At 45.7% G+C, this 18,025-nt stretch overlaps 1 protein-coding gene across 4 annotated transcripts in view; it reads right to left on the reverse strand.

Annotated features, from left to right (window-relative positions):
• The window catches only part of PNPLA7 (patatin like phospholipase domain containing 7), a 408,012-nt gene that overhangs the window by 124,840 nt on the left and 265,147 nt on the right, over positions 1-18,025 (reverse strand). For all 4 annotated transcript variants that reach the window (XM_054007693.1, XM_054007690.1, XM_054007692.1 and 1 more), the window contains exons 23-25: positions 8,298-8,361; positions 6,602-6,770; positions 5,430-5,612 (exon numbers count right to left, since the gene is read on the reverse strand). In XM_054007693.1, the coding sequence (XP_053863668.1) occupies positions 5,430-5,612; positions 6,602-6,770; positions 8,298-8,361 (416 nt within the window). The remainder of the gene's footprint in view (positions 1-5,429; positions 5,613-6,601; positions 6,771-8,297; positions 8,362-18,025) is intronic.

The raw sequence follows: 18,025 nt of genomic DNA on the forward strand, positions 1-18,025 counted from the left end.
CTTTAGGTGGATTGACTGCCGTGCATCAATCCCCTGGTAAGTGGAAACAAGCCCTTAGACTATCTATTAGCACAAGAAATGAGGACAAGTTGAGGAAATCTCAATGGGAACAACTGCCAGAGCTCCATCTAAGGTTGAGGTGGTTGAGGAACTGAGGGTGCTTCACCCACGCAGTACTATATAACAACGGCATGGGGCACGAGGCTGACTAGGGCACACATGCAGGCCAAACGGACATTGCTGCGATAAATCTCTAATCAAAGGCGCAGGGGGTGCTAGAAAACCTAGAGTGGAGCACCCGTAGGGACACTACTAGAAGAAAAACAGAAGCTTTCATTCATGCATTAACACTTTCCCTCCCACCCAGAATAGAAGAACTCAAGCATCTGATAAAAACATGAAGAGAAACAGCAGATGCACCTGTTTCACAGCAAAATGAGCAATTGGAAGGTCCTGCTAAACACCTTCAACTCTGGGCTGATGAGCCAACACAACAGATCTCCACTAATTAATTACTGAGATTAGTAAGATTCTTGAGTTTCCTCCTGATGAAAAACTGCAGCATACAAGACATAAACAAAAGCAGATGATGCTTCCATAAGCTGCATTCAGAGTTCATAAGCCAAAAGGGGGGAAGGCAGAAAAATGGTGGATGTGGACAGCAGTAATCACAGACATGATGTTACTACGATATTAAGAGTCTGGGCTTTAATACAAGCAATGATTTTAATGCCAGTGCTGTCAACAGTTGCACTTGCACAACTGGTACTGTCTGCATGTAGGAGGTAAAGATCATAGAAATATTATGACACACATCTGATGGGTGGTTTTCTCCTGGAAGATCAGGAGGCAGATCAAAGCTGTTCATATTGCAGTGTCGAAGACCCACTCACAAACCCCCACCCAGAAGGCTGTAATTTACACAGCTAAAAATAATGCAAGTTCCTTTTTAAAATTTAAGAAAATTGAAGTGTGTACATTTGTTTCCCTCTAAGAATGTTTACATGTTAGCATTAATGCTGGCCAATGCAGGGTGGGCCACAGGCATAACTGAAGACAACTAACTTACAGGCAAAAGCCAAATATTTCTCTTCTTCATTGATATGTTCCCTAATCCCTTACAGACACAATGCAATTAGGAACAGACCCAGATGGACCTACAAGACCCATCCAAGCAGCAACAGATGAGGGGGGTTGGCCCTTAATCAGTGGCTCTGAATCTTGTATGTGGCAGCAGAGATCCATATGAGAGAGGTCAATCGAAGACATGTAGTCTCCCGGGTGAACAGGTGCCAGAATAGATAACAGTGTACCCACCAAGAGCTAGAGCCTGCTCAAGGATTTCAGGTTCCCAACTGCTCTGAAGCCTCTGATTTTGTGTGTGTGTGTGAATCTATGAAAAAAATACATTCCATAGAAAGTTATGGATGGGAGAACGTGCTTTATAGCCCTGATATTCAGACGATGCTGCACGGCTCTTAGCATGGTGGCAGTGTCTGGGTAATCCTTTGACCCTGTAGCTTGTAAGTATCCTTGTCAGAGGATAGGAGCTAAAGGAAATTAAAGGTTGCAACCTCGGATGACTGTCTCTAGAACTCATTTGTCCATTATGGAGAACCATGTGGAGAGGGGGGTGAACCAAAGGACAAGAAGGCACAAACATGTCCTCATCCCTCCTTCCTAGTCATGGCTGACAGATTACGCCTTCAGACACAGAGAATTGGCTCAGCTTGTGTCACTAACAAAATCATTAAACAAACTGAGCAGGATTTTAATTTTCTTTTAGATGTCATAATCAGAATGTAGCCCACAAACCTGTTTCCTTCAACATTTCAAAACAAACCAATGTTAAGGGATGTTCGCTTCCATGGTATTTAAAGAGGGGACCTAGGTCAACAAACAAGCTAAGGGAAGGTTTGCCAGCCAAACCCAGGGAAATAACATTTTGCACTGTCACATTTTTCATCTGTAAACAGGGACACTGAGGCAAAGAGGATAAGGACAAAATATTAGGCCTATAACCCACATTTAGGTACTAAAGAGAGGGGGCCTAATTTTCAAAGTTGCAGAGCACTGGAAGCTTCCAGTGTAATCAATGGGATAGAACTGATCCCTAAATGAACAGCTAACTAGAGCTGAAGCTCTCTCGCTCTCTTTCTAACACTACAGCAGTTTATCCACTTTAAAGATGGACCTGCCTGCAAAATAAGTTACAACTTCAACTAGGCAGAATCCCATGATATACAACCAAGCTTCACATTGATGCCATTTCCAATTGTTCTGACATTTTGTTACAAAACCTGGAGGCTGGGGGAATTTGTAAGAGAAACAGCTACTTGGCCTTCACTGTATTAAGGTGGCCACCAGTTTTGACCATATGTTTAAAAGGCTCCCTCTTCCACTGAGTTGAGAATGTGCAATTGCGCTGCATAACAAGATATGCACTGTGCAACTTCTTGGGAAAGACCAAGTCATGACATACCTTCCTCCCACCCAACCTCCTAAAAAACAAAACAAAAATAACATGAAGTATCCAAAAATGAACAGGAAGGAAAACATCAAATGTTGAACTCAACCACTAAGAAAATGCAACTAGTTGCAACTAACCATCAGAAAGCCTCATTCTTGTATTCCACAAAGAAATTCCTCAATTTATGCAGGATTTCAGCCTGCTTGGCTCTCTGCACCCTCTCCTCAAACACTGAGAGCCTTATGATAACACTAAGGGTACATTTATATTACCCGCTGGTTCAGCAGCCAGCAATCGATCCTGGAAGTGCTCGCCGTCGACGCCGGTAATCCTGCTCTCCGAGAGGAGTAGGCGGAGTCAACGGGGGAGCCTGCCTGCCGTGTGTGGACCCGCGGTAAGTACTTTTAAGTTCGAAGTAAGATACTTCGACTTCAGCTACGTTATTCACGTAGCTGAAGTTGTGTATCTTAGTTCGAACTGGGGGCTTAGTGTGGACCAGGCCTAAGGGCTTGGAACAGGGTGTACTGAGTCCGGCACTAACGCAGCACCCTGTCACTCTACCACCACCAGGCTATATTAATTGGGACCTAACTGGTAGTTGGCAGAGGAGACCAATTAACTGAATAGAAATACAGCTGAGGGGCTAACTGGGCAGAAGTACCCCCAACAGCTAGGACAGGGTCGGGCAAACTTTTTCATCTGAGGGCCACACTGGGTTTCCGAAATTGTATGGAGGGCCGGTTAGGGGAGGCTGTGCCTCCCCAAAAGCCAGGTGTGGCCCAGCCCCCACCCCCTATTCAACCTCCCCAGACTCCTGCCCCATCCAACCCCCCCGTTCCCTGTCCCATGATGGCCCCCCCGGGTACCCCTGCCCCATCCACCCCTCCCTGTCCCCTGACTGCCCCCAGACCCCCCGCCCCTGACTGCCCCCTGCCACCCTATCCAACCCCTCCTCTCATTCCTGACTGTCCACCTGGGACCCCTGCCCCCATTCAACCCGCCCTGTTCCCCGCCCTCTGACCGCCCCAACCCCTATCCACACCCCCGCTCCCTGACAACCAACCGGAACTCCCCTGCCCTCTATCCAACGCCCCTGCTCCCTGCCCCCTTACCGCACTGCCTGGAGCCAGCCACGCCACCACGCAGCACAGAGCACCAGGTCAGGCTGTGGCCAGGGCCGGCTCCAGGCACCAGCGACGGAAGCAGGTGCCTAGGGCAGCCAATAGAAAGGGGCAGCAGTCCGTCCATTATTGGGGCAGCACTTCGGCGGCAGCTCAAGCACCCCGTTTTAGTCTTCGGGGGAAATTCGGGCGCGAGTCCTTCACCCCGTCTCTTCCTCTTCGACGGCAGCTCAATTGGGTTTTGTTTAGCTTTTTCTTTTCTTTGCCGCTTGGGGCGGCTAAAAAGCTGGAGCTGGCCCTGGCTGTGGCGCAGTGAGCTGAGGCTGCGGGGGAGGGGGAACAGCAGGGATGGGGCTAGGGGCTAGCCTCCAGGGCCAGGAACTCAGGGGCAGGGCAGGGGAGTCCCGTGGGCTGGATGTGGCTGTAGTTTGCCCACCTCTGAGCTAAGCAGGACGGTAGTTCGGGGGGAGAACAGGAAGCTTTAAGAAAGGCTGAAGCAGGCAGGACTAGATGCTGCTACTACAGTTCTCTTCCCTAGAAGCAAGCAAGGAGGGCTGGCTACGGATGGAAAATAGATGTAAATAGCACTACTGGCTGTGGCCTGCTAGAAGAATACAAGAAAACATGGTGGTGAAAGAGACCTAGGGTGAGTGCGGTCTGTGATTAAGGCCTGAAAGGACTCTCAGGGGGACCACCCCGTGACAGGGCTACATAACAGTTCAAGTGATCTCTCTCCTGCCATCCATCTCCACCCTCTGACAAACAGAGACTAGGGACACCTTCCTTAGCCATCCTGGCTAATAGCCATTAATGGACTTAACCTCCATGAACTTATCCAGTTCTCTTTTAAACGCTGTTATAGTCCTAGCCTTCACAACCTCCTCAGGCAAGGTTGACTGTGTGCTGTGTGAAGAACTTCCTTTTATTTGTTTTAAACCTGCTGCCCATTAATTTCATTTGGTGGCCCCTAGTTCTTGTATTATGGGAACAAGTAAATAACTTTTCCTTATTTACTTTCTCTACATCACTCATGATTTTATATACCTCTATCATATCCCCCCTTAGTCTCCTCTTTTCCAAGATGAAAAGTCGTAGCCTCTTTAATCTCTCCTCATATGGGACCCGTTCCAAACACCTAATCCTTTTAGTTGCCCTTCTCTGAACCTTTTCTAATACCAGTATAGCTTTTTTGAGATGAGGAGACCACATCTGTACGCAGTATTCAAGATGTGGGCGTACCATGGATTTATAGAAGGGTAATAAGATATTCTCCATCTTATTTTCTATCCCCTTTTTAACGATTCCTAACATCCTGTTTGCTTTTTTGACCGCCGCTGCCCACTGCGTGGATGTCTTCAGAGAACTATCCACGCTGACTCCAAGATCCTTTTTCCTGATTCGCTGTAGCTAAATTATCCCCCATCATATTGTATGTATAGTTGGGGTTATTTCTTCCAATGTGCATTACTTTACATTTATCCACATTAAATTTCATTTGCCATTTTGAAGTTCTTCACAGTCTGCTTTGGTCTTAACTATCTTGAGCAGTTTAGTATCATCTGCAACAGTTATACATATTCACTGGCTCCAACAGATCAAAACCCCTACATACATCCTTCAATCCCTAAATCAGCTGTAAACCAAGGATCTCTACTAGATTTCTACAATGAATTAGGTCCTCAATTAATGGAGACAATATCTTGGTAATACCTTTCCCAACTGCAGGTCACAGCATGATGCACTGACATTATCCTAGGTTATCTTTAATGAACAGTAAATGTGGTGCTAGGATTGAAAGTGCTGACAGAAGACCAACACACAGAGGCAGGTATCCTTACCAGCTTGGGCAGGCTTCTCCGGGAGAAGACTCGACGGGGACAGCGGAGGTGAAGATGAGCTGAGCACCAGCTTCTCATGTTGAGCCACTCCACAGTTCGGCAAGGGAGAGGCCCATCCTCTTTATGGAGCAGGATCAGCTGCTTCTGGGCTCGGACTGCTGTGTTCTCCAGCATCCTTTCTAGCTGAAGCACATTACACTCACACAGTCAGACATCCACTAGTACAGGGCCAATCTAACAGAGTACAGTATTTCTTACAAAAGTACACCACCTCTACTTTCCTCCTCATTCCCATCTTGCTCCTCACGTCATCTGCATGTGCAGAGAGCTGTGTAAATGTGCACACTAGGACGAATCGCACAAAGGTAATTTAGGCTAATATATTTTCACCTTCCTTTGCATTTATGTGGCTACTCTTAACAATGTTAGCTAGTTAATTTTTCCCTGCTTGAAGATTAGCAGGAACTTATAAAGAGCCGTTTAAAGTAAACAAGTTGAACACTATTTCCATAGGTTTCAGGGTAGCAGCCGTGTTAGTCTGTATCCTCAAAAAAACCAGGAGTACTTGTGGCACCTTAGAGACTAACAAATTTATTAGAGCATAAGCTTTCGTGGGCTACAACCCACTTCTTCGGATGCATATATATATATATAAAAACTCCTGGTTTTTTTTGACTATTTCCATATAATGCCTACTGTACATCTAAACAAGATGGACATACGAAGCGCATATAAAATGAAATCTACTCCCAAGCTGATAAAAAGTAAAGGTTTAAAAATGCTTACTGCTGCTTAGGGTGTTCTTAGCCTATTTTACATGAGGACACTTTTTTCAAATATTCTTTTCTCCTTCTTCCATTCTTCCCTCCTTGTCTTCTTTACTTTTCATTATTATCATAGCTTAACTTACAGCACTCCCATTCTCCATCTACTCACTAGTTCTGTTCCAAGGCTGAGACAAGCCAGGGAGGTGATGTATACAGAGATTGCAGGTGGTAGGTTTCCCAAAGTCCCAGGAGTTCAAAGAAACTTCCAGGGAGATGATAATGATAATGCACTATTTTATGCCCAAGGGGTATCAAATCCAAAGCCAGAACAAGGCCTCAGTCACACAATAGGTTGTTTTGCAATTTTGCCCCCCACCGTCAGATAAAAAGAAAGACATTCCGCACCTCTCCAACAGTGGGCTCCTGTTCTCCCAACCCTACTATTAAGATGCAGTCCGCCTGTCTGATACAGCGCTGTGTCCAAGGAGTAAGGGTGCTGTCAGACTGGTAGAGCACAATACGGTGAATATCTTCCTGCTGCCCCAGCCAGCTAGATAGCCTGTACTCATGGATACTGGGGGACACAAACAAACAAAACAATTATGATCAATTCACAGCAAGAATTCAGCCAGAGTGGAGGACTGAGCCCAGAGGGGAAATGTTGGAGGCTATAAACAGAAGCTGGGGTCACCCAAACATTTTTTAAATGGGACACGTCTAATGACTGAAAGGACTGAAATCTAACCTAGCTAAATATTCTTTTTTTTTAAAAACACTGTCTTCCTAATCATGGGGGAAGGGGGGAAATCTGTCCCTCCATCCACTGAACCTCTGCTAGAATCCCAGCTGCTCAGCTCCACTATCATCTTGGTATGGGAAAAGCCAGTCTGGAAAAAACAGAAGCCAAAACAAACCTTCCTCCATCCTCCGAGTTAAATGTGAGACACTCTTCACATGTGAATAAGAAATTCAATCCCTTAGAGTTCACGCACAGCCAAAGCACCCTCCCCGCAGCCCTCTCCCCTAGGAGGATGCTTTCGGTGCAGCTGAACCCTGGCCACTGCCCATATCTAAGAGTGCATGTTCCTGGGATTGTAATGTTCTCTGGGGTGCCCAGCCCCAGAGCATGTGCACTTTGAATGCAATGCCACCAGAGAAGCTTTGCTCTGCAACAGGGTCTTCAAGAAGTGAAGGAGGAAGGTTGGCAGTTTTAATAGGGGTCATGGAGGAGGTGGAAGCCAGAGCCTCTTAGAGGGAAGTACAGACAAACATTTATAAAGTCTGGATCAGCATCGACCAAATTTCTAAAACCTTCAGGGTTCGGCCACAACCTTAACAAATCCAGGGCTAAGCTACTCTGCCGTCATCACAGGCTTTGCAAAGAAGCAGCACTGTTCTTCTGCTTTACTCTTGTAAACTAGCAGGGTATTGCCATTTTCAGGAATCCTGTTCTCAGAACCAAAGCTGAGCTAGAAGGTCCAGTTGTAATGAGCCTTTACCAAAGTTGCTATTGTAGAATCAGGTAAGACCCAGGTTCTATACTCCCAGACAGGCCGGCTGGGTAAGGAGATTCACAAGCAATACACAATACTGGAAATTAAGCTATTTGAGCACAGAAGTTAAGCGAAAAGAAAGCCTAACACATTTATAACTGACAAGCTTGAGAAATTCCTCATATTTGGGTTCAGTCTATGTCTCAGCTAACATTTCCAGGCCATTTATTTTCCTGCTATTTGTTCCATTAAATACACACGCACTGAAGAACCAGGATATGCCTCTACCTAACATTAATCAGACATTTCATGACATTTTTACAAATGAATGCAAAACATCCACTCATTCAAGAACTAGGATAATTAACCTGACACCTATTTCAAAAGCATATACTTGACAAGTGAAAAATGAGAGTCTGTGGAAAATAAAGTTTAAAAAAACAACTTAGCTCTATTTTAAAAAGGTTAGTATGCCTGACTTATTTTTTGATGGGAACGTAAATATTTTAGCAAATATTCCCCATGCTGAGTGTGTGATTTTTAGACAAGTGCATCTTGGGCCTTCCTTAGCATTGCTCAGTAAGTAGTGGGTCAAGGGAAATGGGTACCTGTCCAGTGCAGCAGAACCAAGCCGCTGTTTGATATTATCACTGGTGAGCAGCAAAGCAGGACCTAAGAAAATAAAAAATTGTTATACACAAACGCCTGCAGTTTGGTTACTGACAAGTCATTCAGAGAAAAAAGAACATACACACTACTTTATCAAAAGGCAGCATGAATCCACATTATTTCAAGTTCCTAAAGGACAACAGCACTGACACAGTGGTTCTCAACCCATGGCCGGCGGGCTGCTTGTGGCCCAATCAGTGCACAGCTGCGGCCCACGTGATATCCTTAGGGCCATACAGGTATGTATATTGTGTGGATGCAGCCCACATAACACATAGAAAGCTGTATATGCAGCCCACATTGGTAAACTGGTTGAGAACCACTGGACTAGAGTCAACGCAGAATAGAAGGGTCGGCTCCTGCAAACAGCTCTGACAAAGCACTTCCATAAAAGTACATAAAAGTTTGTTACAAGGAGGAGGGAGAAAAATTGTTCTGAATCTCTGAGGATAGGACAAGAAGCAATGGGCTTAAATTGCAGCAAGGGCGGTTTAGGTTGGACATTAGGAAAAACTTACTAACTGTGAGGGTAGTTAAGCACTGGAATAAATAGCCTAGGGAGGTTGTGGGTTCTCCTTCATTGTAGATTTTTAAGAGCAGGTTAGACAAGCTCCAGTCAGGGATGGTTTACATAATACTTAGTCCTGCCATGAGTGCAGGGGACTGGACTAGATGAGCTCTCAAGGTCCCTTCCAGTCCTACGATTCTATGATTCATGTTAACCTACAATGACCCCCTACTATAAACTCCCCAAACCCCAGAGCTTTGCTAATGCACATCACTCCTGACTAGAGCTGATCATGAAATTTTCAACAAAACAGTTTTTTCAATCTGAAAATGCAAATTTGTCAACACAGAAACTTTTTGCAGCCATATACCTGTTTATTTTATATTTGAAATTTCAGGGCAACATGAGAGAAAGAGAAAGCAAGAGAATTTATCTCATTCAATCCAGAGATTTCAACCTGGACATCCCACATCCCAGGTAAGTGCCCTGACCATCAACCAAGCTATCGCTGTTCTCCATCGTCACTGGCCAACCAGCCCATGTTGTTCTAAATCAGGCTGTTTGGCCGCCTAGGTCAGTCAATCTCCTCTTCTCTCAGGGGTGGAATCGAATACCCATGTTCTCCACCAGTTTGTAATAGTCTCTACTCAGGGTCTGATTGGGAAGCGTGGCCTAGTGGTCATGGCCACAACCCCAGACTGTCCAGGAGGTTGTGGGGAGGGGAGCCCGGGCCCTTCCACTCCACCAGGCTCTGACCCAGGGCCCTTTGGGCTACCAGTAACCTGGCAACCAAGGCTATTTAAGGCTGTCCTCCCTGGGCGTCTTCCTCTCGTCTCCTCCCCGGGGTCAGCTCAGTCTAAGGTCTTTGCCTGCTAGGAAAATCCAAATCAAAAAGAAACAAGAGGGAGTTGCCACTGTCCAGGGCCACAGGATACTTCCCTCTCTGCTTGTCTCTATGGAGGGTCCTCCCTTCCCTCACAGAGGGCCCCTTTGGGCAGCTGCGTTAGAGCCTTTAGGTTTCACTCTGCTCTGCTGGATCTATGGGCTGAAGGTCTGCTCACCTTTAGCGCTGCTAACCAACTGAGCTAATTCGCTGACTTTTCATTCCTCCAGCAGATGGAGCATTTGCTGCAGGTATGGTGGTGCAGGGTTGGCTGAGCCCAAAATGAGCCCTTAAGCCCTTGTTGCTTAGTGTGCGGTTTGTACACCCCATCACGGTCCCTAAATCCATGACCTTGCACTTCGCACTATTAAATTTCATCCCATTTCTGTTACTCCAGTTTTAAAGGCCATCCAGATCGTCTTATATGACAGTCTGGTCCTCCTCCATATTGGCAATACCTCGCAACTTTGTGTCATCTGCCAATTTTATTAATACACTCCCATTTTTTGTGCCAAAGTCATTACAAAAATATTAAATAAGATGAGTCCCAAGGCCAGTCTGTGAGGAACTACACTAGTAACCTCCCTTCAGCCTGACAGTTCACCTTTCAGTATGACAGTGATTTTTGTGACATGAACAAAAATGTTGACCAGGTATGTGGATTAAAAGCATCAAACACCTTTCTCGGTTGTGGAAACCCTGGTTTCTAAGAATGACAAGCTAAATCATCAACCTATTGAACCACCTAGCCCCCATAAGATGGGCACTGGGGGCCCCCTTCCACAGGCATTGGGGCCTCCCTCAGATGGAGTTCTAAAGATTTCCCTGTTCAATCCCCAACAAGGCTTTATTTCCAAGTCACCATCCTCCAAGCACAAAAAGACAGCAATGGGCAGTCCTTCACCGTATGTCAGTGTTGCTCCTAAATTGGACTATTGGGTCATAGTTAAGGTCTCGCACATGGACAGTAGAACAGCACCATTATGCCACTGAAGCAACATTTCAATGCACATAATTAATAAGATTTTTTTCTTGCTGCCATTTTAGTCAATATTTTTATTAGCTGCTCTGTTTTATTAGTTGCAATAAATGTTGTAGGTGACAATGTTTTCCCACCAGAATAACTGCGCCTACACACTCAAGACACGAGAGAAATTCAAGGAATTAATCTCATGCTGAAAAGAAAGGTCCTCTCACATACTGAAAGAGATATTTGCTAAAATTTAGCAAAACATGAAATAAAAATCCCACTGCACTAACATTTTCCCATTGTAAGCACTCATTTTATTGTTAATGCAAGAACAGAATCTATTAAAAATTATATGCTATTTCTTAATACATTAAAAAGCAGTATTGTTTAGTGCAGTGAGCAAGGTGCTGGAAACCAGGCACTGATGACTTTAATTCTGGTTCTGTCATAACTTGTTATATGGCCTTAGACAAGTCACACAGTTTCTCTATGTAACCCATAGAAACCACACGATGGTAAGAAAATGTTACAAGTACACAGCTAGGCACTGAAAAGATGGGAAATGACAATGGCAAAGTGGTGTGCACTTCCTTAACACTGCGTCTTTTAGCTTTAATTACGCACGATTAAGGCCCTACCAAATTCATGGTCCATACTGGTCAATTTCACGGTCAGAGAATTTAAAAAATAATAAACTTAATGATTTCAGCTATTTAAAGCTGAAATTTCATGGTGTTGTAATTGTAGGGGTTCTGACCCCAAAAGGCGTTGTGTGGGGTCAGAAGACTATTGTAGGGGGAGGTTGTGGTACTGCTACCCTTACTTCTGCGCTGCTGCTTTCAGAGCTGGGCAGCTGGCCAGCAGCAGCACAAAAGTAAGGATGGACTGGTAGGATATTGCCATCCTTCTGCATTGCTGCCTGCAGAGCTGGGCACTCAGTCAGCAGCTGCCACTCTCCGACTGTCCAGCTCTGAAGGCAATAGCGCAGAAGTAAGGATGACATGGTATGGTACTGCCACCCTTACTTTTGTGCTGCTGCTGGTGGGGCACTGCCTTCTGAGCTGGGCGTCCGGCCAACAGCCACCGCTCTCCGGCCATCCAGCTCTGAAGGCAGCGCAGAAGTAAGGGTGGCAATACTATGACCCCCTAAAATAACCTTGTGACCTCCTGCAACTCCCTTTTGGGTCAGGACCCCCAATTTGAGAAATGCTGGTCTCCCCTGTGAAATCTGGTTAGTATAGGGTAAAAGAATACAAAACACCAGATTTCACAGTGGGAGATCAGATTTCATTATTGTTTATATTACAGTGAACCTCACTACAGGATTCCAATGTGCCAAAGTACTAAGGGATGGCATTTGAATATCCAAAAATAAGTGGTCAATTGTCCAGTCAAATATTGTCTAAAATGGTCAAATATTTTAAAGTGTTAATTTATTCGAACACTAACAAAAAAAAAGTAAGACTTTATGCTCTCCAGTAGGCTTAGCCTTAGATAGATTCTTATTAGGGCTGTTGATTAATCGCAGTTAACTCATGCGATTAACTCAAAACAATTAATTGAGATTAAAAAAATTAAATGCAATTAATCGCAGTTTTAACCACACTGTTAAACAATAGAAGAGCAATTGGAATGTATTAAATGTTTTTCTGTATTTTCAAATATATTAATTTCAATTACAATGCAGAATACAAAGTGTACAGTGCTCACTTTATATTTTTTATTACAAATATTTGCACTGTAAAAATGATAAACAAAAGAAAGTATTTTTCAATTCACCTCATACAAGTACTGTAGTACAATCTCTATCGTGAAAGTGTAACTTACAAATGTAGATTTTTTTTGTTACGTAACTGCACTCAAAAACAAAACAATGCAAAACTTTAGTTTTCACTCAGTCTACTTCTCCTTCAGTCAATCACTTAAGACAAACAAGTTTGTTGACATTTACAGGAGATAATGCTGCCCGCTTCTTACAACGTCACCAGAAAGTGAGAACAGGCATTCGCATGGCACTTTTGTAGCTGGCATTGCAAGATATTTACGTGCCAGATGTGCTAAACATTCATATGTCCCTTCATGCTTCGGCCACCATTCCAGAGGACATGCTTCCATGCTGATATAGCTTGTTAAGAAATAATGCATTAATTAAATTTGTGACTGAACTCCTTGGGAGAGAATTGTATGTCTCTGGCTCTATTTTACCTGCACTCTGCCATATATTTCTTGTTATAGCTGTCTCGGATGATGACTCAGCACATGTTCATTTTAAGAACACTTTTGCTGCGGATTTGACAAAATGCAAAGAAGGTACCAATGTGAGATTTCTAAAGATAGCTACAGCACTCGACGCAAGGTTTAAGAATCTGAAGTGCCTTCCAAAATCTGAGAGGGATGAGGTGTGGAGCCTGCTTTCAGAAATCATACCACCAAAAAAGAAAATCAACTGTCTGCTGGTGGCATCTGACTCAGATAATGAAAATGAACATGCGTCGGTCCACATTGCTTTGGATTGTTATCGAGCAGAACCCGTCATTAGCATAGACACATGTCCTCTGGAATGGTGATTGAAGCATGAAGGGACCTATGAATCTTTAGCACACCTGGCATGTAAATATCTTGCGACGCTGGCTACAACACTGCCATGAGAATGCCTGTTCTCACTTTCAGGTGACATTCTAAACAAGAAGCAGCCAGTATTATCACCTGCAAATGTAAACAAACTTGTTTGTCTGAGTGATTGACTGAACAAGAAATAGGACTGAGTGGACTTGTAGACTCTAAAATTTGACGTTGTTTTATTTTTGAATGCAGTTATTTTTTTGTACATAATTCTACATGTGTAAGTTCAACTTTAATGATAGAAAGTGTACTACAGTACAAATGAAAATATAGAAAACGTAGAAAACATCCAAAAATATTTAAATAAGTGGTATTCTATTATTGTTTAACAGTGTGATTAATCGCGATTAATTTTTTAAATCATGATTACTTTTTTTTAATTGCTTTACTGCCCTAATACGTATACCTAATGGAGGAAAATGGAAAGGAGCATATACTCTGGCAAATCAAGTGTAAAAGTATAATTCAGCAGCCAAAAAAGCACTTGAAGAACAACTAGCAAAAGACACAAAAACTAGCAGCATTTTTTTTAAAGTACATCAGAAGCAGGAAGCCTGTCAAACAATCAGTGGAGCAACTGGTAATCGAGGTGCTAAAAGACCACTGAAGGAAGACAAGGCCATTGCAGAGAAATTAAATGAATTCTTTGCATTGGTCTTCGCTGCAGAGCATGTGAGGGAGATTCTTTTTAGGTGACAAATCTGAGGAACAGTCCCAGATGGAGATGTCAATAGAGAAGGTTTTGGAACAAATTGATAAAATTAAAGAGTAATAAGTCACCAGGAGCAGATGGTATTCACCTCAGAGTTCTGAAGGAACTCAAATATGAAATTGTAGAACTACTAACTGTAGTATGTAACCTATTGCTTAAATCAGCCTCTGTACCAGATGATTGGAGGATAGCTAATGTGATGCCAATTTTTTAAAGGCTCCAGAGACAATTCTAGCAATTAGAGGCTGGTAAGCCTAACTTCAATACCTGGCAAATTGGTTGAAAGTATAGTAAAGAACAGAATTATCAGATACATAGATGAACACAATTCTTTGGGGAAAAGTCAACATGGTTTTTGTAAAGGGAAATCGTGCTTCACCAATCTATTATAATTCTTTGAGGGTGTCAACAAGCAGGACGACAAGGGTGATCGGGTGGATATAGTGTAATTGGACTTTCAGAGACCCTTTGACAAAGACCCACAGCTAAGACTCTAAGCATAGGAAGCAGTCATGGGATAAGAGGAAGGTCCTCTAATGAATCAATAACTAGTTTAAAAGATAGAAAACAAAGGGTAGAAATAAATGGTCAGTTTTCACAATAGAAAGAGGTAAACAGCTGGGCCCACTAAGGATCTGTCCAGGGATCTGTCCTGTTCAACATATTCATAAATGATCTGGGAAAATGGGATAAATGGTGAGGTGGAAAAGTTGCCCTGTCTCAAAAAAAGATATATTAGAATTGCAAAAAATACAGAGAAAGGCTTCTGACACCCTTCTGACAGAATGCCTCCATCTCAGGCAAAGAGAGTGAGAAGCTCCACTTCATTCATAGTTGCATAGAACCCTGGGGCCGGCACCAATGCATCGTTCATAATGCGATACCTAGAGTACTTTGTTCCTCTGTAACAGTGGTGAAACCACCGAAGTGGCTTCCAAGTTATAATTTGCAATCAACTATTCTATTAAAAAGAGAAATGTTTTATTTTTTTGACCAAACAAGTGATACTGATGAACAGCATCAAATCTGTACAAAGGAACCATATGTCACAGATACCAAATGAGCCTGTTCTCACCTGCGTAGGGATTTCCCTACCCTTTCAATGTAATATTATATAACAATTCACTGTCAGCAGCCTAATTTGACAGCCCAACAGTTACCTAACTTCTTTCAGAATTTGCTTACATCTCCAATCTGCTCCCATTTTAACAGCAGAGCTTCAGCCTATTGGGAGTAGCTGCTGTTTACTTACCTTCCTAGTTTTGATTAAGAGAGAGAATAAGAAAAAGCAGTTTAGACAAATGTGCAATGGTGATTATTCCAAAGAATTTCAAGCACGCTGGAATGAATCAGCACAATTATTGTAGAAAATCACAGTATAATTTAAAAGGGACGCTGTCAATTATCAATCTTACTTTAAAAAAACCCTTTCATGTTCTGTGTTGCTAGTAAAATTTTCTCCATTTAGGCAGGGTGTATCTTTGGCTCTTTTTTGGCTTGGGCAATAATTCTTAGCGTGCCCTTCATCAGAGGCTTTCCACCAGGTACACAGGAAAAGAACACTGGCTATCAGCTGGTTGAGTTCTATTACTGTTTCATGACAAGTCAGAAAGTTTCTGCTTACTTCCTTAGAGGTAAATCCTTTGGTCTAAAGTAAAGTTAACTAAGCAAATTGTTTCTGCTAATGAGAACTCCCTAACTGGCTCACACGTGAATCTTTTCTTTCTGGAGTTCTAACCTCATTTCTGCTTCACATTTAAGTTTCATGAAATTCACATCCATAGTAAATGGAAAGTTTTCTGGTTGAGACTTTCAGGTGTGTGTGTGTGTGTGTGTGTGTGTGTGTGTGTGTGTGTGTGTGTGTGTGTGTGTGTGTGTGTGTGTAAAATACTTTTTTCATACTAAGTGCCACTATTTTAAGGCAGGGCCGCCCGGAGGGGGGGCAAGTGGGGCAATTTGTCCCAGGCCCCGGGCCCCGCAAGCCCTGGCCCGGCGGCGGTCCGGGTCTTCGGCAGCATTTTGGTGGCAGGAGGCCCTTCAGTCGCTCTGGGTCTTCGGCGGCGGGTCCTTCAGTGCTGCCTAGGGTTACCATATTTCAACAATCAAAAAAGAGGATGGGAGGAGCCTAGCCCTAGCCCCGCCCCCCTCTGCCCTAGGCCCGCCCCTTCCACTCCCTCCCACTTCCCGCCCCCCTCAGAACCCCCAACCCTCCCCCCCACTCCTTGTCTGTCCCCTGACTGCCCCCTCCTGGGACCCCTGCCCCTAACTGCCCCCCAGGACTCCACCCCCGACCTAAGCCTCCCTGCTCCTTGTCCCCTGACTGCCCCCTCCTGAGACCCTCCCCCCATCCTAACTGGCCCCCTAGAATCCTACCTCCTACCTGTCCCCTGACTGCCCCAACCCTTATCCACACCCCCAGACAGACCCCTAGGACTCCCACGCCCCATCCAACCACTCCCCACCCCATGACAGCCCCCCCCCAGAACTCCCGACCCATCTAAACCCCTCTGCTCCCTGTCCCCTGACTGCTCCAATCCCTCTCCCCACCCCTGCCCCCTGACAGCCCCGCCCCCAGAACTCCCAACACCCTCCCCGGCTCCTTGTCCCCTGACTGCCCCCTCCTGGGACCCCTGCTCCTAACTGTCCCCCAGAACCCCACCCCCTACCTAAGCCTCCCTGTTCCTTGTCCCCTGACTGCCCCCGCTGAGGCCCCCCCACCCTAACTGCCCCCCTAGGACCCTACCCCCTACCTGTACCCTGACTGCCCAAAACCTTATCCACACCCCCACCCCAGACAGCCCCCCCCAAACTCCCGACCCATCCAACCCTGCTCCCTGTCTCTTGATTGCCCCCTCCAGAACCTCCCTGCCCCTTCTCCTACCCCGTGGCCCCCTTACTGTGCCGCTCAGAACAGCGTGTCGAGCTCCCCACGGAGCCCAACATGCTGCTGCGCTCCCCAGCAGAGCGGCACAGCCCGGTCCCTGCCCCCACAGAGTGCTGCGGAGCGGCGGGCTGGGCAGCAGGGGAGGGGGAGCAGGAGCAGGGGGAGGAGCTCCAGACTGCCGGAGGCCCGATGCGAACGGCCAGCCGGCGATCTGCGAATGCAGGGAGGGGGAGGGAGGGAGAGAGAGGAGGGGAGTGATTTCAAGCTGTAGGGGAGAGAAGGGGGAAGCGGAGGAGGGGCTCTGGCTGCCAGAGCCCCATGAGAGTGGCACAATCAAGCCAGCTGCCCTGTCAGCCGCGCATGCTCTGCATGTTGGTGTGTGGGGGGGAATCCAGTCATTTACAAATTCCCCCCGGACGCTATTTTTAACTCAAAAAAGCCGGACATGTCCGGGGGAATCCGGACGAATGGAAACCCTAGTGCTGCCGAAGATGTGGAGTGACTGAAGGGCCCCCCGCCACCGAAAAGCCGCCGAAGACCCAGACTGCCGCCAGGTGAGTACAAGCGCCGCAGCTCCCCCGCTTTGCCCCAGGCCCCCTGAATCCTCTGTGCAGCCCTGTTTTAAGATCACATCTTTAAGGATCTATCAGCCTAGAAACAAGTACTAGTCATCCCTTTGGAAAGCTGGGAATGTACCTGTAGTAGTTCCGGGGTGGGGCTCGTCCCTTCCTGGGGTTTCTGGGAGCCAGGCCGCCCCGCTACAAAGCTGATAACAGTTAGGGCCCAGACCTTTGGGTAGGGGCTAAGCACACAATTAACAGTTCAGGGCTCAGGCCCTTAGGCAGGGACTGAGCACACAATTAACAGCTCCGGCCCTGGGTCAGGGCGGGGCAGCACACCAATAGTCAGTCAGCGGCCCAGGCCCTGTAGCAGGGGCTGGGTCAGTTTGGGTTAGCACAGGCCCTAGGTCAGGGCAGGGCAGCCAACGGATAGTCTGTCAGGGGCCCAGGCCCCTTGGACAAGGAGGAGGAGAGACTGCCACCCGGCGCGGGGTGGCAGGGGGGAACACAGGCCCACCCACTTCACTG

The sequence above is a fragment of the Malaclemys terrapin genome, chromosome 17 (genome assembly GCF_027887155.1).
Source record: "Malaclemys terrapin pileata isolate rMalTer1 chromosome 17, rMalTer1.hap1, whole genome shotgun sequence".
NCBI classification, from domain to species: domain Eukaryota; kingdom Metazoa; phylum Chordata; order Testudines; family Emydidae; genus Malaclemys; species Malaclemys terrapin.